The sequence below is a fragment of the Nycticebus coucang genome, unplaced genomic scaffold, assembly GCF_027406575.1.
Source record: "Nycticebus coucang isolate mNycCou1 unplaced genomic scaffold, mNycCou1.pri scaffold_54, whole genome shotgun sequence".
Taxonomy (NCBI): Eukaryota; Metazoa; Chordata; class Mammalia; order Primates; family Lorisidae; genus Nycticebus; species Nycticebus coucang.
In genome coordinates, this window is record NW_026515584.1 from 737,736 (window position 1) to 759,603 (window position 21,868).

Consider the following 21,868-nt stretch of genomic DNA (forward strand, 5'->3'; position numbering starts at 1 on the left):
CCATTTTCCTCTTTAGCCCTTGCTTATGTGAGGCAAATCATGTTCCTAGAAATTACTTTTTAAGGAACCTGTCAACAGCAAGATTTCTATTTCTTGTAAAATACATTCCTTTTGTCGAAGTTTTAAGACAAAACCTACTTCTCAGATAAATTGGCTTTTCTGTGTTATTTTACGATAATTAGAAAAAAACAGCAGAATGATAAAAAAAATTGAAAAAAATAATTTAACCTTCAAAAAATTCAGTGTTATCACAAACATTTAAGATAAATGCATAGAAAAAGCTGTACTCTCTCATGCTCCTTTGAAAGTACCAATTTTTAAACAGAAACCTTTGACAATTGAACTATTTCAAAATATTTAGTTTAGGGGATGCTTAAGTTTCCAAACTTGGAAAATTGAACCCTTACATATGTCAATGTTAAAACAAATGCATTTCCAATATTTTCAAAATAAAGTCAGTTAATCTATACCTTGTTCATTATCTCTGTAGCGGCACCATGTTCAAGGAGTTTTGTTGCAATCTCTACATTGCCGCTGTGGGCAGCATAGTGGAGAGCGCAGTTACCGTGGATATCCGTAATGTTGGGATCTGCGCCACGTTCTAAGAGGAGAGTGACGCACTGCGGTCTCTCGCATTGCACGGCCTGTCAGTTTTACACCAAGAAATAGATCATAAGTTCTAGGAATGCAATATAAACCTTTCACAGATTTCACTTATTAGTTATATTCTATGGGTTTAAATAAAATCCATCTCAAGCTGAAATTTGGCTACTATTTACCTTTATCAGAGGTGTCCTCTCTTCAGCATCTCTGATGTTCAGATCGCAGTTCTTGTCGATCAACATAGCGGCCACCCTGGCATATCCTCTTACGCAAGTCAAATGCAAAGCACTCCTACCAATTTGAGAGAGCCTTTTTAAAAGATTGTAGTACACTCACTCAAAACATATAATTATTCATGTAATTGTAAGCATTAAGTTGCATTTATTCCTATTTTCAGAACAAATCCTTAATTTTCTTGTGAAGATAGAACAATATTTATTAGCACTCACTGTGTAACAAAAGAGCAGCCTATTGGAATCCAAAGACATTGGCCTTTGGATTCAGTTCAACCTCAGTTCAGTTTGGGACACACTTTGGCTTAGCTTTTCTGTGTCTCAATTTCCTTGTCAATAAAATGGAAATAAAAATAGTAAGGGCAGGCAGCACCTGTGGTTCAAAGGAGTAGGGTGCCAGCCCCACATGCTGGAGGTGGTGGGTTCAAACCCAGCCCCAGCCAAAAACATAAAAACTAGTAAGAGCACTTCACAGGATACCATTGTGATGCTGAGCATTTTGAACAATTCCTGGCACAAATAAGAGCTCAGTAATTGTTTGATATTATAACTATTACTATGACTGCTAAGAAAGATGACATTCCGATTAAGTAAAATGATAGAATCATATCTACTCTGTGGTATGTTTTGATAATTAGAAATACAACTATATTGCAATGATTCTAAGATGTTTATTTTTTTGCATTATAATATCTCTGACTTAGGAACGCCACTTGTAATTCATGATTATAAGTATAACTGGCAGCATTTTAAAAATTATGTTATTGAACATAAGATAATGGTGCATGGCACATTCCACGGTGGCTTACAGTGAGTGAGATTTGGCACACACAGGTCTCTAGATTTTATTTTCATATGATTGACATTTAAAGAAATTTTAGTTTTTAAAAGTGCTATGACAACAAGAAGGCTGAATTAACAACAATGAATTTTCAAAAGAAAGTTAATTCTCACTTTGATTTCAAAAATCTTTAAACCAAAGGAAATGCAGGATTCAAATGCAAAGTGTGGCTCATTATTCAGTGCTTAGATTGATGGACATATAAAGGAGATATTTCCAATGATTAGTATTAGTCATTAAGATTGTTATAAAATGTCAAAGGTCACTAAAAGATATTTTTAAATAATTTTTTTAACTTTAGAAATTCTTTTTCTGCTAACTTATATTCTCTTCAAAAGTAAAGGAATCTTTTTAACTGTGTTTGACAGAGGGAGGGAAAACTTCACGTGAGATCAAGTCCTAATGCAACAATTTTAAACCTCTCATCTTCCTCAGGCTGCTCAGGTAAACATGATGGTTTAGGATGGAATGGTCCTGAAAGGCAATAGTATATGTCTCCTACCAAAGAGGATTCCAGCTTATGTTTGGAGAATAAATGAATTCAAAGGATGGATAGGGAGCTCAATTAAAAGAAAAAAAAAACTCATGAAGTAAAGCAATACTTTTGCAAGATTAACAATCATTTATATTTGCCAGTTTTATTTTCTTAAGGGCACAAATAAAATAATAAATCTATAATTATTTGTATATATAATAAATATATATTATGAAAATATATGTGCATAATAAAATGTATACACAACATAATATACACGCACAGATATAGGTAAAAAGATTCATTTTGAAGAGACTACAAGTTAGCAGAAGATACTAATTCAAATAAATGAATTAATAAAAAGTGGCAAATTATTTTTCTTGTGCAAGGATCATATCCCATAATCCTTGGGAAAGGATTATTTCATTAATAATAAGCTATTACTAAAACTTATACAGGTTCACTGCAGAAATCACAGGGAAAAAAAAAATCTTAGTCTTATACCAATTTCTAACACTAACTGGTTTTATCATACTTTTTACATATTTTCAGCTCATACATTGCCATAGTCCATGTGTACGTATCAGAAAATTGACATTTTCCTCACTGTATACCTTTTTTTTTTTTTTTCTTTTTTGTAGAGACAGAGTCTCACTATACCGCCCTCGGGTAGAGTGCCGTGATGTCACACGGCTCACAGCAACCTCCAACTCCTGGGCTTAAGCGATTCTCTTGCCTCAGCCTCCAGAGTAGCTGGGACTACAGGCGCCCGCCACAACGCCCGGCTATTTTTTGGTTGCAGTTTGGCTGGGGCTGAGGTTTGAACCCGCCACCCTCGGCATATGGGGCCGGCGCCCTACTCACTGAGCCACAGGTGCCGCCCCTCACTGTATATCTTAAAAGTTCACCATCACATGTCAGCGGACACCTGTGTATATGTCACCTTCAATTGTCACATAATCTACTACCCTATGCATGCATTGAAGTTTCTTTATACATATGTTATGTAGGTTCTCCTTAATACAGTGTTACTTTAAGCAGAGCTGAGAAAGACAAAATTTATGAATTTCTAATTACTTCATAAAAATATTTTATTATGACTTGTTGGAGTTTCATAAAAATATTTTATTATGACTTGTTGGAGTCTATTTAAAAGGTCATGAGCACATAAAAGCGTAAGTACCACTACATTGCATCCTTATAAACTTTGTGGATAGAAAACAAAATTTATTCCCTATTTAACAAGTTCCTTGTCTTATCAAGAACACTAAATGTTTTTCCCAGGTCCAGAGGTCAATTGTAGATCAGTAAAGAAAAATGTACTTTGCCCAATTTTAGAATTATTGTCTTATTGACACATAAGAGTTCCCTGTAAAGATACATATATGTGTGTGTGTGTGTGTGTGTGTGTGTGTGTGTGTGTGTGTGTGTGTGTATATATATATATATATATATACTTTTTTTGCAGTTTTTTCAGGGGCCAGACTTGAACCAGCCACTCCTGGTACATGGGGCCAACGCCCTACTCCTTGAGCCACAGGTGCAGCCCAAATTAAGATATATTTTCATTTGATGTGTTGCAAATATTTTGCAAACATGTTTTTTTTTAATTTTTTCCCCTAATATACAGAGGGTTTTAATGTTTATTTTGCTGAAACAATCTTCATGAAGCTTAAGAGGTCATTCTCAGGAAGGGCTTCATTACCATAAAAATGTATCTATCTCAATAGGCATTTGGGTTTGTTCCTGGCACTTTCCTCATTTGGTATATTTAAAACTTTTAATATGTATTTTATTATGAACTTACATGTATTTACTTATTTATTTGAGACAGAGTCTCACTATGTTGCCCTAGGTAGAGTTCCGTGGGGTCACAGCTCACAGCAACCTCAAACTCTTGAGCTTAAGCGATTCTTATGCCTCAGCTTCCCAAGTAGCTGAGAGTACAGGTGCCCACCACAACACCTGGCTATTTATTTGTTGTAGTGGTCGTTGTTTAGCATGCTGGGCTTGGTACCCACCAGCCCAGGTGTATGTGGCCCATGTCCTAGGGCTACTGCCCTGTTATGAAGTGCCCAGCCATGAACTTACTTTTGGGATAAAAAAACTATCTACTTTATTTCCAGCTAACAAATGCCTCAGTTATGAAAAATTCATTGTTCGCTAATAATATAAAATGTCACCATTATCAAGTTCTAAATTCTTCATTATATTTGGTGTATCTGGATTTTATATTTTGTGCCATTCATTTATGTGTCTTTTCAAATGTTAGTAAACAATTTGTGGAAAGTAATAGCACATTTTGATATCTAAACGGGCAAGTCTTTATTCACACAATTACAAACGTTTCTTAATGTCATGACAATAACAAAAGACGGATACCATATGCAACTCAAAAATTGAAAAAAATTGGTAGTTTTATTTGGCTGATGTAAAATTAATAAACATGGAAAGAGCTCACATTTTCAGGAAAATGAGTCTTCCTATTCAAGCACATGCAATCATCTTACCACTTTAAAATTGCTTTATAAAATGGAAATTGAATTTGATCTAAAGATGTGTTAGTTCAGAGGTAGATTGAACTAATATTGTTGGAATTATTTTTCTCATTATGTACTTTTCTATAGAACATTATGTTCTAAAATGTGTACTTTCTTTCTTTTTCTTTTTCTTTTCTTTTTTTTTTTTTTTTTTGCAGTTTTTGGCCGGGGCTGGGTTTGAACCCGCCATCTCCGGCATATGGGGCCAGTGCCAGTGCCCTACTCCGTTGAGCCACAGGCAATGCCCTAAAATGTGTACATTAAAAATAAAATGCGGTTATGCCTAATTTTCTTGGTTAAATTACTTTAAAATGGTCAATAAAGGCTGGGCATAGGGGCTCGCGTCTGTAATCCTAGCACTCTGGAGGCCGAGGCGGGTGGATTGCCTGAGCTCACAGGTTCAAGACCAGCCTGAGCCAGAGCATGACCTCATCTCTAAAAATAGCCAGGTTTTGTGGCGGATGCCTGTAGTCCCAGCTACTCTGGAGTCTGAGGCAAGAGAAGTGCTTGAGGTTGTTGGGGGGCTATGACGCCACAGCATTCTATCCAGGGCAAAAAAGTGAGACTCTGTCTCCAAAAAACAAACAAAAAAGGTCAATACAGAGCTGTATAAGGGGAATCTGGAGTGGATGGAAACCAGATGAGGTTCAGCTTTTGCTCTGCTGCCCACAGTAGTGGCCTGAGCGGCGCGCGGGACCTCTCCCAGGCTTCCCCATCTCAGTTTCTATAGAGCCCTGGAGACGGGAGGGCTCGCCTAGAGAGCCCAAGATAGGGGGTGTCTCCTCCTGCTCGCCCTCCTACCTCTAACCCTCACACCTGGTCACCCCAGCCTCTCACCCCCGACGCTACCCCCACCCCCGAGCCCCCAGTTCCTATTACCTCTTCTTCTTGTCATACGAATTTAACTTATTTATTTTCAGGTGGAGGAGCTCGTAGATGTCGCCCTCATAGGCAGCTCTGTGGATAGCCCTGAGGTCAGAGTTTTTGACGAAATACCCGGGCGGTGAGAAGACTGGGTCCTGATTCTGGTCCGAGTACTTGGGGACCAAAGGGGCAAAGACTGTGTTGCCCATCTCCACCTGCAGCTAACAATTTCTTTTAGATAGAGTTCCCGGCTCCGTAGTCACCCTTCCCCCACCCTCACCCCTCCGCTTTTCTCGCTCAGCTTAGCCCTAGGCCGGTGTCCCAACCAGGTCTGGCAGCAACTCCAGGAAACAAACCCGGCGGCTGGGTGGTCAGACCAGTACAACCGAAGGCTAGCAACCGCAGTGCACGAGCGCAGGAAGACCAGCGCTGGCGTCACGAAGTTCAGTGCAGCTGAGGCCTGGGCGTGGAGGGCGTGGCTACAGAGCTGGAGCTCGGGGCTCCCTGGGTGCACAGGGTCCTCGTGCACTGCCCGCCAGGCCTGGCACACCTGCTGCACATGGTGCGTGCAGGAGGGATCTAGGGAGTTCTGTACCCTCTCAGCTCAGGCAGATAATTCCTGTCCTTGCTGCTGTTTGGACAGGGCCAGGGACTGTGGGGAGCAGCCCTGCAACTAGGAATCTGCCCGCGCCCCTAGCAGGAAGGAACCAGGCAGCTGACACCTCAGTTGCAGTCAAGCCGGCCATCGACCTGGCGGCAGCCGCTCAGCCGGACTGCCTGGTGGGCGCGGACCCCACACTCCCGGCATGGGCCCAGGAGGAGCCGGCCCGGAGGCGGGGTCGGTAGGGCCCTTGGGAAGCACGATGGACGCGAGTCCTTGGGCGCTGGACACAGGGACTCAGGGTTCGGCGGTGGAGCCGGTTCTGCCCCTGAGTGCCGCTGCTAGTGCCGGGCCCACCGCCTGGCTTGGCGCAGGCTGAGGCCCCCCGGCCCTTGCATCGGTGCTGCTGAGGGCGTCGCGAGATCTGGGACTTCTGGACAGTCACTGCAGGCGCCTGGCATCGAGTTGCGGCCACGGCTGTGGTGGCAGCGGGCTGGCAGCCTAGTCCCTGTCCATCCCGCCTGTCTGGCCTGAGGGCCCACCCTCCTTGACCTGCAACTGGAACGTGGGGCAGCGGCGCTGGACTATTGGCCACCACTGGGCAAGTGGATGAGCAGCTTCCCTATTCAGTGCCTCTGTTTAAGTCTGAGGTCCATCTGAGCAATAAATCTGTCAAGTAGGCTAAGAGATAGGATGGTTTCTCTATAAGGAGACTAAGGGGATATTAGGCGAGAATTGTCAAAAATCAACTTCACTTCTGATCTGAAAGTAGATCACCTTCTGAGTCTCCAAAATCATTAATTGTGTCTAACCAACTTCCTCTAATGTTCTTTTATAGGCAATAGTTCTTTAGTTTAAGCAAGAATATGGTCAAACAAAATCTTAAATGGATTTTTAAATAATCTAATCTTTTCAAAGACTAGAAAATGTAGCAAAGGAAGGACCTTCTCATTTAATGAAAAGTTAAAATGTTGAAGTATGTTTAATGCCTGTCATTAGAAACACACTCTGGAGGAAAAATTTTTAGAAGATATTCAATTAGTGTCATATAGAGTCAGAAATGACTGGGGAAGTGCACTGTATAACAATATTTTATTTGCAAATACATATAAGTTTCCTATTATTAGAAAGAACTCAGAAGAAAATTAGATTTACATAAGGACTAAAAGGATTTGCATACATAGTCGTGAAACTTCTTCTTACCAGATATTTCTGTAGCCAACTTTAAATAAAATTTTTAAAAGTGCCGATTTGGTGTGCCAAGAGAAATTTTTTTTTTCTTTCAGATTTTTTCACACTAATTTAAATGAATTTATGATTATGACTAAACCTACCAGATAGCCAAATTATGTAATCTTGAAAGGTTTACACTGGAAAACTTCTTAAGGTTTTCATTTCAATACTTCATATTACAGGGGAAAAACTATAGCTTGGTCAATTAATAAACAGGTGTTTTATAGTATACTCAACTGAAAATAATCGTTTAATTTGTCACTTTATTATCCTTGTCCCCTCACAATCCAGGGAAAGGCATTGATATAATTAAAGCAATGATAATAATGATGGCTTGAAACTCACCAAGATTTATTTTTTTGTGGTAGGTATTTTAAACACGTTGTGAAAGTGAAATCACAAAATATAAACTTTAAACTTTGATTGGCTTTAAGTTATAATTCAGTGACAAGAAACCTTATCAAAGAGGACAGTTGGTAGGGTAGACAGACATACTTGGGAATATATAAATGATGTGTTGATTTTCAAGTAAGGACTAGGGAATGTTTACATTCCAGTGAGCCAAAAAGAACAGTGACGTGCAGGTGAGATTGGAGCATAGCTAGATCAAGCAAAACCCTTACAGAGGTTTTCAATGCTAAATATGCTGCACTTGATTATTTTGGCTACATACACTTCCCAAATATTTTCTGAAATTTAAGAAGAAAAAAATGACTTTTCTAAGGAAGATCATAGTTTGACTCTAACTCTTATAAAGTAAAGTTTAATCTCAAAGCTTGAAATGTTTTAAACACAAAATATATAAGCTGCTCAGCCACCTGTGGGGAGACTTGAGTAACACACAGTTCCCTGAGAAAGCCACTGCACGTTCAAAGGATATGGTTTGGGAAGGTCAAAATGTGTCTATTAAGCAGTCTGATGAGAGACTTGGGCTCCTGAACTTACAGGGATTGAGGGCAAAGATATCAGGAAGATGGGACCAGGTCTCCTCGGCAGGATAGAGGCTTTCAGCCCCCATCTAACACAGCTGTACCTGTGTGGTGATTAGTATCTCATACTCCAGAATTTCACCTGTTCTCCATGCAATCTACAGCTATGTATTTGTTTTTCCTGTTTAATTTTTTTTTTAATTTTTCCCCCTAGATTTTTCTTTTTCTTTCTTTCTTCTGTATGCAATTATAGTTTTTCATTGTTTCTTCAATAGAAAGGGCTCCAATTTTTGCTATTTTTAAGACATTCTGCTCCTGTTATGCTTTTCCTCCTCAATTTTATCCATTAAGGTTTTGGCTTGTTTTGTTTTTATTCATAGTGTTTTTTTTTTCTATTTTTACTTTCTTCAATAACATGGCTCCATTTCTGCTACAGTTTTCCTATGCCTTTTATTTTTTTCTTTCCTTTACATTACTCTTCTTTTCTCTCTCTTTGTTATAAAGATTTTTCTACTTTTCCTATCTATCCCACACAAATGTATTAAATATCAGCTAAGATGAACCTTCCTTTTTTACATCTTATATAACTTTATTTTCAATTCTCCTTATATGCGTGTCTTCTTATTTGTTTTTACTGCTCAGCTTTATTCTTTGTCATCTTTATTCCACTTATGGGAGAAATCCTCACTCTGAGGTCTGGACATCAGTATCACAGCACTGGCCTGGCTCAAGCACACCTTGACTCCCTGGTATGGGGTTCATTCTAACTTTGACCTTCGAAAGGATGCTTTTGGCAAGTACCCACTGCAACAAATTCCTGTATATATATATTTTTTTAGTTTTGTTTTTTCTTCTCCCTTTGGTGGAAGTAGGATCTTGTTTCTGTTCAGGCTGATAAACGATCTTGACCTCCAGGGAACTCATAAACCAGAGGCTGAGAATTGTAGGTGTGGGTCAAAGCAACCTGCTGAATACCACTATTACTCTTGTATCTTTCTTTCCATTCTTCTCTTCTATTTCCCCCTTTCCTTTTTATTTCCTTTCTTTTCTATATTTTCTCCCTTCTTTCTCTTCACTCTTCTCTTCATTTTGTTCCTATGTGAAAAGGACACAAGAGTACCTAAGGACAGAGAAAGGTAACTTAAAGAGGTAGAGGAAGTGAAATAAAAAAAGTAAAGAAGCAGGCATAAAGAAAACAAGCATGAGGAAGAATCAAAAGAAAAATCCTTGCAACATGAAAAGTCAGAACAGAGTAAGCCCCACTAAAGGAATCATGAGGTAGCTCCTTTATAGAGAATTCCACCTATAATGAATGTTAGAAATGACAGAAAGGAAGTTTAAAATATGGATAAGAACAATGAAGGAAATTGCTGAGAAAGTGGAAAATAACCAAATGGAAATCCAAAAAAAAAAAAGAAGGGATGAAAGATATGAAGAAGATAGAAAGGCTATAGTGGAGCTGAAGGAATTGAAGAAGTTAACCTGGGAACTTACAAATGTAGTAGAGGAATCAATAACAGATTAGCCCATGGAGAAGAAAGAATCTCAGAGCTAGAGGATAAAGGTCTTGAGCTAACACAGGCAGTTAAAGAAGTGTAAAAGAAGAGAGATAAAATAGAACATTGAAAGAATTATGGGGCTTCATGAAGCATTCAAACATATGAATTATATGTATCCTAAAGGGGAATAATAATGACCCAGAAGAATGGAAGCCCTATTAGAGGATATCATACATGAAAATGTCCCAAGTATCACCAAAGATTCTGACACACTCCTTTTAGAGGGACATCAAACCCCAGTGCATCACAACTCAAAACAGAGCTTCTCTAAGACATATTGTCATGAACCTCTTCAAAGTCAAGATAAAAGAGAAAATTCTGCAAGCTTCCAGGAGTAAGTGCCAATTGACCCAGAGGGGCAGAATATCAGGGTGGCTGTGGCCTTCTCAACTGAAAATTTTCAAGACAGAAGAGAATGGTCATCTACCTTTAAGCTTCTTTAAACAGAACATTTTTAAGCCCAGAATTCTATATGCTACTAAGCTAAGCTTTAAAATTGATGGAGAAATCAATTGTTTTACTGCTACGTAAACATCAAGGAAGTTTGCCACAAGACCAGCTTTACACAAAATACTTCCGCCTGTTCTTCACTCTGACTATCACAATATGCCACCAACAACTTAAACACTCAGAAACTGAAAGACAAACTCTAGTCTCCACAAGGATGCAAAAGATAAAACTAAGCAACGGAATTTCACAAAATAAGATGAATATAATTCCACCACACGTATCAATTCTCTCAATAAATGTCAATAGCTTGAATTCCACCCCTCACCCCCAAAAAGGCACAGCCTGGTTGATTAGATAAAAAAGTACAATCCATTCATATTCTGTCTACAGGAAACACACCTAGTCTTAAAGGACAAAACAAGATTCAGGATGAAGGGATGAAAATATTTCAGGCAAATTGAAATCACAGATGGAGTTGCGATCTTATTTTCAGATACAAGTGGATTTAAGGGAACTAAAGCCAATGAGACAACGATGGACACTTAATATTAGTCAGAGGAACAGTACAACAAGAGCATGTTTCAATTCTAAATATTTATGCACCCAACTTAAATGCTCCCAGATTTATGAAATAAACTTTAATTTGTCTGAGCAATATGTTATACTATAATATCATAGTATAAGGGAACTTTAACACTCCTCTTACAGACTGGACAGACACTCTAAACAGAAACTAAAAGGTACAAGGGACGTAAACGTGATGTTATAACAAATGCACTTAATAGACATATACAGAACACACCATCCCAAATCTAAAGGAATATATAACTTCTCATCAGCCCATGGAACATTCTCCAAAATAAATCATATCTTACAACACACATCGAGCCTCAACAAAATCTAAAGAATTGAAATTATACCTTGTGTCTTCTCAGAGCACAAGGCAATAAAGATGGAACTCAAATCCAACAAAATTTTCAACCTTTGCACAAAGGCTGAATGAAAGTTGGGTCAATGAGGAGATAAAAGAGGAAATAATTAACTTTCTTGAATGATGAAGACACAAGCTACCAGAACATGTGCAACATTGCAAAAGCTGTCCTAAGAGGTGCATTGATGGCCTTAGGTACCTACATATTAAAAACAAAGAGAGTGCATCAACAGCCTAATAAATCATCTTTTTTTTTTTTTGGCTGGGGATGGGTTTGAACCCGCCACCTTCGGCATATGGGACCGGCACCCTACTCCTTGAGCCACAGGTGCCACCCTCAACCTAATAAATCATCTTAAAGAAATGGAAAATGGAGAACAATCCAATCCAAAACCTAGCAGAAGAAAAGAAATAACCAAAATTAAATCAGAAGTAAATTAAATTTAAAAGAAAAGAATCATCCTTAAAGGTAATGAAACAAAATTTGGTTCTTCAAAAACATAAATGAAATCAATAAACCATTGTCCTGATTAAATAGAAATAGAAAGCATGATCTTTAACAACCTCAATCACAAATGAAAAGGGGAGTAACAAATGATACCACAGAGATACAAGTAATTATATCTGACTTCTATAAGAACCTCAACCTCCAGAAATTTGACAAAGTGGAGAAAATTTAGTAATTCCTGGAATCATATAATCTCTCTAGATTTAACCAAGAAGAAATAGATATTTTGAAGAATGCAATATCAAGTAGTGAGATAGAAGAAACAATAAAAAAGTTTCCAATGAAACAATGCTCAGGACCAGATGGCTTCACACCAGAATTCTATCAAATCTTCAAAGATAAGCTTGTAACAATACTGCAAAACCTATTTCAAAACACTGAGTAGGAAAGAACCTTCCCCAACACATTCTATGGAACAGACATTACCCTGATACCAAAAACATGAAAGGACCAAACTAAAAAGGTGAACTGCCGTCCAATTTCACTAATGAATATTGATTCAAAAACACTCAACCAAATCTTAGCTAATACATTCCAGCTACTCATTAAATTATATATCATGATCAGGTAGGCTTCATCCAAGGAATGCAAGGCTGGTTTATCATACACGAATCCATAAATGTAATACAACATATCAATAGAAGCAAAAACAAAGACCATATGATCCTCTCAATAAATACATAAAAAGCATTTGAGAAAATTTAGCATCCTTAAATACCAAGAACACTTAAGAAAATATGCATAGCTGTCACGTTTCTTAACCTTATGAAAGCCATGTATGGTAAACCCACAGCTAACAATATACTGAATAGAGTAAAACTGAAAGCTTTTCCACTTAGAACTAGAACCAAACAAGGATCTAACACCACTATTATCCAATATTTTCTTCAAGTTCTAGGCAATGCAATCAGGCAAGAGAAGGATACAAAGTGCATGCAAATGGGAGCAGAGGAGGTCAAACTCTCCCTCGTGGATAATGATATGATCTTATACTTATAAAACCCCACAGACTAAACCACAAAACTTCTGGAAGTGATCAAGAAATTCAGCAATGTCTCAGAGTATAAAATCAATGTCCAGAAATCAGTAGACTTTGCATACACTCAGAACAACCAAGAAAAGGTGCAAATCAAGGACACAAATAATTTCACAGTACCTTCAGATAAAATGAAATGAATATACCTAACAAAAGATTGAAGAGAACTATGAAACTCTAAGAAAAGAAAGTGAACAAATGGAATAAAATACCATGCTCTTGGCTGGGAAGAATCAACATTGTTAAAATGTCTATACCTTTCAAAGCAATCTACAGTTTCAGTGCAATCCCCATTAAAATATCAGCATAATACTTTAAAGGTTTGGAAAAAATAGTACTTCACTTTGTATGGAACCATAAAGAACCCTGAATAGCCAAAGCTATTCTTAGCAATAAAAACAAACCTGGAGCTATCGTCCTATCAGACTTCAGGCTACATTTCAAGTCCACAGTAATCAAAGCAGTGTGATATTGGCACAAAAATAGACACATAGACCCATGGAACAGAATAGAAAATCAAGAGATGAAACCTGCCCCTACTTGCCACCTGATCTTTGATAAACCAAATAAAAGCATAGAGTGGAGAAAAGAATTCCTATTCAACAGATGGTGCTGGAAAAACTGTATAAGCACAGGTATAAGATGGAAACTCAACCCACACATTTCACCACTTAGAAAAATTGACTCATGATGTATAAAAGATTTAAAGCTAAGGCATGAAATGATAAAAATCTTACAAAAAAGTGTGGGAAAACTCTTGATAATGTGGGAATGTGGAAAGATTTGATAACAAAGACTTCAGCAGCAATCACAACAATAACAATTAAAAAAAAAAATGGGACTTGGGTGGTGCCTGTGGCTCAACAGAGTAGAGCGCTGGCCCCATAACCCAGAGATGGCAGGTTCAAACCCAGCCCAGTCCAAAAACTGCAAAAGAAAAAAAAGGGACTTAATTAAGCTGAAAGTTTCTTTATAGGTAGGGACACAACAAGTAAAGTAAAAAGACAACCTTCACAATGGGAAAGGTATTTTTAGGGTATGAATCTGACAAAGAGTTGATAACTAGAATCTACACAGAGCTCAATTAATCATCAAAAAAAAGAGTCAACAATCCCATCTATCACTCAGCAAGAGATATGAACAGAACCTTCTCTGATGAAACAGATGTGTGGCTAACAAATATTTGGGAAAAAATGGCCATCGTCCTGACTGTCAAAGAAATGGAAATCAAAACCACCCTGAAATAGCATCCAACCCCAGTGTAACCCACATCACAATGTCTCAAAGTGGTACATGCTGGAGTGGGTGTGGAGAAGCAGAAATACTTTTACACTGATGGTAGAACTGCAAACTAATACAACCTTTTTGGAAGGAAGTATGGAGAATCCTCAAACGACTCAAACTAAACCTCCCACTTGATCTTGCAATGCCATTATGAGGTATCTATCAATAAGGTTAAAAAAAAAGAAAAAATATATATATCATAAGGACATTTGCACTAGACTGTATCACAGCTCAATTTACAATGTCCACCAAATCCAGGAATAGATTAACAAGCTGTGGTATACGTACACCATAGAATACTATTCATCCGTTAAAAAAATATGGAGACTTCACATCTTTTTTATTAAACTGGATGGAGTTTGAACACATGCTTCTTAATAATGTATCACAAGAATAGAAAAGCAAGAATCCAATATACTCAATTCTAATCTGAAGCCAGTATATGATCTAATAATACATGCCCACATAAGAGAAAAAGTCAAATCAATTCAAGGTGGGAGAGAGGGACAAGGGAGCAGGGAGAAGTGAGGGGTGTGCTCCCACTTAATGGGCACAAAGTTAGGGTGTATGGTGTCTTGGGGGCAGTGCATAATTATAAGAGTATTTTACATAACAAAGGCAAACCTCATAACCTAATTCTTTCTACCCTCAATTAACACACCAAACATTTTATACTCACATGGTTCAAGGCATCTTAGACCCTAGGACTCCTGAATACGGTAAAAATAAATATAGTTTGGACAGATCATTCTTAACTCAGGGCATATTCAAAATTACAAGGAAAGAAGCTGTGATGAGTAAAGTGAATAGTAACAAGCAAACTTAGCTACCTAAGAATTTGAAAAGTTAGACTAAACAAAAATCACTCTAACCCTAAAAAAAAATGCTTTACGGAAAATGATAAATTCTGAAAGTAAAAGTATAATAATATATCAGAAACTTTAAAAGACAGAAAAAAATAAAAATACAATGATGGTAAAGATAATTAGTAAGCTAAAACTTTAATTTCTGAGCATAATGGATTTCAGAAACCAGATCTTTCCTACATTAAAATCTAGATAAAATACATAAAACAACTATTTTCATATATTGGAAAATAAGAAAGTCTGAGCAAAAAAAACAAACAAGGTAAGTTCTACAACAGCTGAAACTTATAGCTTATCCTGCCTAGCACATGGACAAGAGCTCAGAAGCCTCCATGAGCTGAGGAGACAGAGTTTCAAACATCTGCATAAGGTCTTTCCCTGGATACTGATAACTTCATATGCATAAGAAGAAATCCCTCCAGAGATGGGGCCTGGAGAGCATGAGCCTAGCAATTGCACTCACAATGTGGGGGATAGTATATTGCCACACACAATATGCAAAGCCCCACTCCTACATAAGCTGAATTTTCAGGTAGAATTTTCAGAAAGGTTAAAATAATAGTTCTAAATTAACCATAGAGTAATAGTGTGCTTTACCCACGCAACCAAGCCTTAAAAGCAAAGTTCAAAATTATCAAACTTTTAGATCCCTGCGTATTCTCTATAATTCTTTCCAAAAGGGACGTGTTAGCTTGCACTCCCAACAGCAGTACAGAAGTGTTCCCTTTTCTCCACATCTACGCCAATATCTGTAGTTGTGAGATTTTGTTATGTGAGCCAGTCTTATGGGAGTTAGATGAAATCAAAAGCGGTTTTGATTTGCATTTCTCTGATGATTAAAGATGACGAGCATTTCTTCATCTGCCTGTAGGCCACGCACCTATCTTCTTCAGAGAAGCTTCTGTTCAAGCCTTGCCAACATGAAATGGGATTACTTGTTATTTTATTATTTATAAGTTTGAATCCCCTGTGGATTCCAGTTATCAAACCTTTGTCAGAAGAATAACCTTCAAATATCCTCTAACATTCTGAGGGATGTCTGTTTGCTTTACTTACCGTGTTCTTGGCTTTGCAGAAGCTTTGTAGTTTGATCAGACCCAGTAATGTATTTCTGGTGTTGCTTCAATTGCCCAGTGAGTCTTCCTCTTAAAGTATTCTCTCAGGCCAATTTCTTCAAGTGTTTCCCCTGCACTCTCTCCAAGAATCTTTATAGTTTAAATCTTTTATCCAGTGAGAGACAATTTTTGTTAATGGTGAAAGGAGTGGGTCCAGTTTCAGTTTTCCACAAGTTGCCAGACAATTCTCCAAGCAACATTTGTTAAATAGGGAATCTTTCCCCCAATTTATATTTTGATAGGCTTATCAAAGATAAAATGACGATTAAGTGTCTGGGTTCATGTCTTGGTTCTCAATTCTGTTCCATACATCTACCTCTCTATTTTGTGCCAATACCATACCTTTTTGATCACTACAAATTTATAGTATAGTCTGAATTCTGGAAGCGTGATAACTCCCAATTTGTTTTTATTTCTGAGTAATGTCTTGGCTATTTGAGGTTTTTTCTGTTTCTATATAAAACAAAGTACTTTTTAGTTTGATCAGGTCGCACGAGTGTATTTTTGATGCTGCTACAATTGCCTGGGGAGTCCTCCTCATAAAATATTCACTCTTCTGCACAGCCAAGAACATAATAAGTATAGCAAGCAGACAACCCTCAGAATGGGAGAAAATATTTGCAGGCTATATTTCTAACAAAGTTTTAATAACCAGAATCCTCAGAGAACTCAAACATATTAGCAAGAAAAGAATAAGTGATCCAATCTCGGGTTGGGCAAAGGAGTTGAAGAAGAACTTCTCTAAAGAAGACAGGCGCACGGCCTTCAGACACATGAAAAAAATGCTCATCATCCTTAATAATCAGAGGGATACAAATCAAAACTACTTTGAGATATCACCTAACTTCAGTAAGATTAGCGCACATAAGAAAATCCCAGAACCAGAGATGTTGGCGTGGATGTGGAGAAAAGGGAACACTTCTACACTGCTGGTGGGAATGCACACTAATATGTTCCTTTTGGAAGACTGTTTGGAGAATACTCAGAGATCTAAAAATAGACCTGCCATTCAATCCTATAATTCCTTTACTAGGTATATACCCAGAAGACCAAAAATAACAATATAACAAAGACATCTGTACCAGAATGTTTATTGCAGCCCAATTCATAATTGCTAAGTCATGGAAGAAGCCCAAGTGCCCATTGACCCACGAATGGACTAGCAAATTGTGGTACATGTATACCATGGAATATTATGCAGCCTTAAAGAAAGATGGAGACTTTACCTCTTTCATGTTTACATGGATGGAGCTGGAACATATACTTCTTAATAAAGTATCTCAAGAATGGAAGAAAAAGTATCCAAAGTATTCAGCCCAACTATGAAGCTAATTTATAGCTTTCATATGAAAACTATAGCACAAGAATATGGGGAAAGGGCCAAGGGAGGGGAGGAGATGGGGGGAGGTTAGGGTAGAGGGAGGGTATAATTGGTGGGGCCACACCTATGGTGCATCTTAGAATAGGTAAAGGTGAAACTTACTAAATGTAGAATTCAAATGTCTTCATACAATAACTAAGAAAATGCCATGAAGGCTAGGTTAAACAGTTTGATGAAAATATTTCAGATTGTATATGAAACCAGCACATTTTATCCCTGGATTGCACTAATGTACACAGCTATGACTTAATAATAATAATAATAATAATGATCATAAAATGAAGTACTATTTTTTCCAGATCTTTAATGTACGATGGTAGTGCTTTGATAGGGATTGCTCTGGCATTTGATCCTGCAATTCCTCTACTAGGTTTATATTCAATCGACCAAAAATCACTTTATAACAAAGATATTTGCACCAGATTGTTCGCTGCAGCTTAATTCATAATAGCCAAGTCATGGAAGAAGCCCCAGTGCCCATCGACCCATGAATGGATTAATAAATTGTGGTATATGTATACCAGGGAATATTATGCAGCCTTAAAAAAGATGGAGACTTTACCTCTTTTATGTTTACATGGATGGAGCTGAAACATATCCTTCTTAGTAAAGTATCTCAAGAATGGAAGAAAAAATATCCAATGCACTCAGTACTATTATGAAACCAATTAACAATCACTCAGACTTTCACATGAAGAACAGATCACAACTATGGCCCAAGATGAAAGAAGAAGGAAGGAGGAGAAGGGGAAGGTCAGATTGAGGGAGGGTGAATGGTGGGATCACCTCTGGTGTATAATGCAAGTGTACATGTTGGATCTGTTAGTATACCTTATAAATGTCTTACTACAATAACTAAGTAAACAAGATGCAGTATATAAAACCAGTGTGATGTAAGAATTCCTAATTCTCTATGAAATCAGCACATTGTATCCCATACATGCATTAATGTATGCACGATCTATGTGTTTATGATTTAATAAAAAATTAAAAATTAAAAAAATAAAATTAAAATCCAAACAATAACAAAAGAAAGATCAAACCAATTCCTAGTAACTTAATTTTGAACAATATCTCCATGAATATCTGAATGAATAAATAAAATTCAGTAGCCAAAAGGTTCCTCGTCCACTAAAAAACTATTAGACATTCAAAGCAACAGGAGAAAATCAGTCAGTAAAAAACAGACCAAAAGGTGGAAGATAATGGAAATGACAGATGATGATCTTAGCGCTGTTATAATTATTCCCATAAGTACCAGAATATAGAAGAAAACATGAACATGCTACAAAGTAGAATACATTTTAAAAAGACCCAAATGGAATATCTAGATTAAAACTAATATCTGAAATAAAAACTCTTACTGGTTGTGATTAACTGGAGTAGCTGATATTACATTGGATTGTATTTAGCAATAAAAACTATGCAAAACATCCATGACATGTGGGAAAAATATATATACATGATAAACACACACACACACACACACACACACACACACACACACACACACACCACACCAAGAGAGGATATACAGGAGGCGGTAGTCAAAAAAATATATATTAAAAAAATAGTTGAAAAATGTTCCTGATTTGATGAAAATTCTAAGTCCAGAAATACAGAAAGCTTAATGAATCCAAATAGAATAAACAATAAAAGAAACAAATAAAGAAAAAAACGATGGTATCTATGGGAAAGTCATGCTAAAAACAAACAGAATTTGCATTTCTCTGATGATTAAAGATGATGAGCATTTTTTCATATGTCTGAAGGCCGCTCGCCTGTCTTCTTCAGAGAAGTTTCTCTTCAAATCCCTTGCCCAGCCTGCGATGGTATCCCTTGTTCTATTCTTGCTAATGCGTTTGAGTTCTCTGTGGATTCTGGTTATTAAACCTTTGTCCGAGACATAACCTGCAAATATCTTCTCCCATTCTGAGGGCTGTTTGCTTGCTTTACTTCCTGTGTTCTTGGCTGTGCAGAAGCTTTTTAGTTTGATCAAGTCCCAGTAGTGTATTTTTGAAGCTGCTTCAATTGCCTGGTGGGTCCTCCTCATAAAATACTCGCCCAGACCGATTTCTTCAAGGGTTTTCCCTGCACTCTCCTCTAGTATTTTTATAGTTTCGTGTCTTAAGTTTAAATCTTTAATCCAGTGAGAGTCTATCTTAGTTAATGGTGAAAGGTGTGGGTCCAGTTTCAGCCTTCTGCAGGTTGCCAGCTAGTTCACCCAGCACCATGTGTTAAATAGGGAATCTTTTCTCCACTGAATGTTTTTAATTGGCTTGTCAAAGATCAAACAATGGTAAGTAGCTGGATTCATCTCTTGGTTCTCTACTCTGTTCCAGACAGAAATGCAAATCAAAACTACTTTGAGATATCATCTACTCCAGTGACACTAGTCTATATCACAAAATCCCAAGACCAGAGATGTTGGTGCGGATGTGGAGAAAAGGGAACACTTGTGCACTGCTGGTGTGAATGCAAATTAATACATTCCTTTTGGAAAGAGATATGGAGAACATTTAGAGATCTAAAAATAGATCTGTCATTCAATCCTGTAATTCCTTTGTTGGGCATATACCCAGAAGACCAAAAATCACATCATAACAAAGATATTTGTACCAGAATGTTTATCGCAGCCCAATTCATAATTGCTAAGTCATGGAAAAAGCCCAAGTGCCCATCGATCCACGAATGGATTAATAAATTGTGCTATATGTACACCATGGAATATTATGCAGCCTTAAAGAAAGATGGAGACTTTACCTCTTTCTTGTTTACATGGATGGAGCTGGAACATATTCTTCTTAGTAAAGTATCTCAAGAATGGAAGAATAAGTACCCAATGTACTCAGCCCTATTATGAAACTAATTTAGGGTTTTCACATGAAAACTATAACCCAGTTACAACCTAAGAATAGGGGGAAGGGGGAAAGGGAGGGGAAGGAGGGTGGAAGTGGGTAGAGGGAAGGGATTGGTGGGATTACACCAGCGGTGCATCTTACAAGGGTATATGTGAAACTTGGTAAATGTGGAATGTAAGTGTCTTGGCACAGTAACTGAGACAATGCCAGGAAGGCTATGTTAACTAGTGTGATGAAAGTGTGTCAAACGGTCTGTGAAGCTAGTGAATGATGCCCCGTGATCATATCAATGTACACAGCTATGATTTAATTAATAAAATAAAATAAAATAAAATAAAATAAAAACAAACAGAAAAACAAAAAGAAGGTACAGAAAAAACAAATTGCTGATAACCACTAATAAAAAAGAACAATTTTAAAGGCACTGAGACCTTAAGTAAATATATAATATATATGAAAAATTAAGAATAAAAAAGCAGAATTCTTGTCAGAAAGTTAGAAAACTAAAAAAAAGAAAATAATAATAATAGAGTGACACTTTTAAAGTACTGGAAGAAAAAAGGCTGTCTAAAATTCATTAACCAGACTAAATGATCTCTCAAAGACTTTTTTCAGTAAAAAAAAAAAAATCCTAAGAAAGATTATGTTTGATAATCCCACATTATAAGAAATACTAAGGAAGGTCAGAAAGATCAGATACTAGTGAAAGATTTTGGACCCAAGGATGAAAGATTATTACAAGGCACAAAACAAAGGGAAAAGGAATCCCTGTTCTGTAGAAATAATGTAAGTTGTAGTGTGAAAGAAGTTGTTCCCATGCTTATTAGAAAAAGAATAGGCTTACCTTCCATTAGGAAAAATACCCAGAGTTTAGTTGCCAGGGACGGCATCTATGGGGCATCCTGACTTTCTGGGGGTTGTCAGTCTTTTGCACCTAGGCTCAGGTCAGGCATTAGGTCTTGGGAGTGACTGTGAAACTCATCTTCAGAAAAAAACTAGGCAGTCAGATTTACAGTGAAGACCTTCATGGACTGAGTATTTTGCCAGTTAGACTGGTCTGCTGCACTTAAAGGACAATCCTGAGGAAGATTTTGGATTTTTCTTTTCTTTTCATTTTTTTTTGTGTTTGAAATTTCCCTTCGAGTTTCAAGAAGTATCCTAGTTTTACCTAATAGTGGGAATTGATAATCAGAGCTCTGAGAGGTTCTCCCACACATTGAAGGCCAAATCTTTGAGATCTCACAAGGGATCTGAGGGCCTTGGAAGAATTCTGCCATTTTTTCAACCAGATACGGTGTAGGATGGGTGAAGAGAAGTGGAGAGAGGGGGATGGGGTATTGTTTAAGGGAAGGATATCGGGGTTGGAGGGCAATGAGAATGGGTCAGTGATGGGAGGTTATAAATGGAGGAGAGGTATCCTACACAGAGGAATTTTCCAGGTGTTCTGGTTGAGAAAATGGAGGGATTGTAAGAGGGGGTTTGCAGAGGAGCAGGAAGGGCTGTGGAAGGGCAGAAGGGGAACAACTGTTTACTGGGTAGGAATAGACAATGGAAATTC

General features: G+C 37.5%; 1 protein-coding gene across 1 annotated transcript in view; it reads right to left on the reverse strand.

Moving 5' to 3' along the window:
- The window catches only part of LOC128579443 (putative ankyrin repeat domain-containing protein 20A4), a 68,363-nt gene extending 62,545 nt beyond the window's left edge, over window positions 1–5,818 (reverse strand). The window contains exons 1-3 of the mRNA XM_053581537.1: window positions 5,572–5,818; window positions 780–894; window positions 471–644 (exon numbers count right to left, since the gene is read on the reverse strand). Coding sequence (XP_053437512.1) covers window positions 471–644; window positions 780–894; window positions 5,572–5,765 — 483 coding nt within the window. The 5' untranslated portion in view covers window positions 5,766–5,818. The remainder of the gene's footprint in view (window positions 1–470; window positions 645–779; window positions 895–5,571) is intronic.
- Window positions 5,819–21,868: the final 16,050 nt, after the last annotated feature.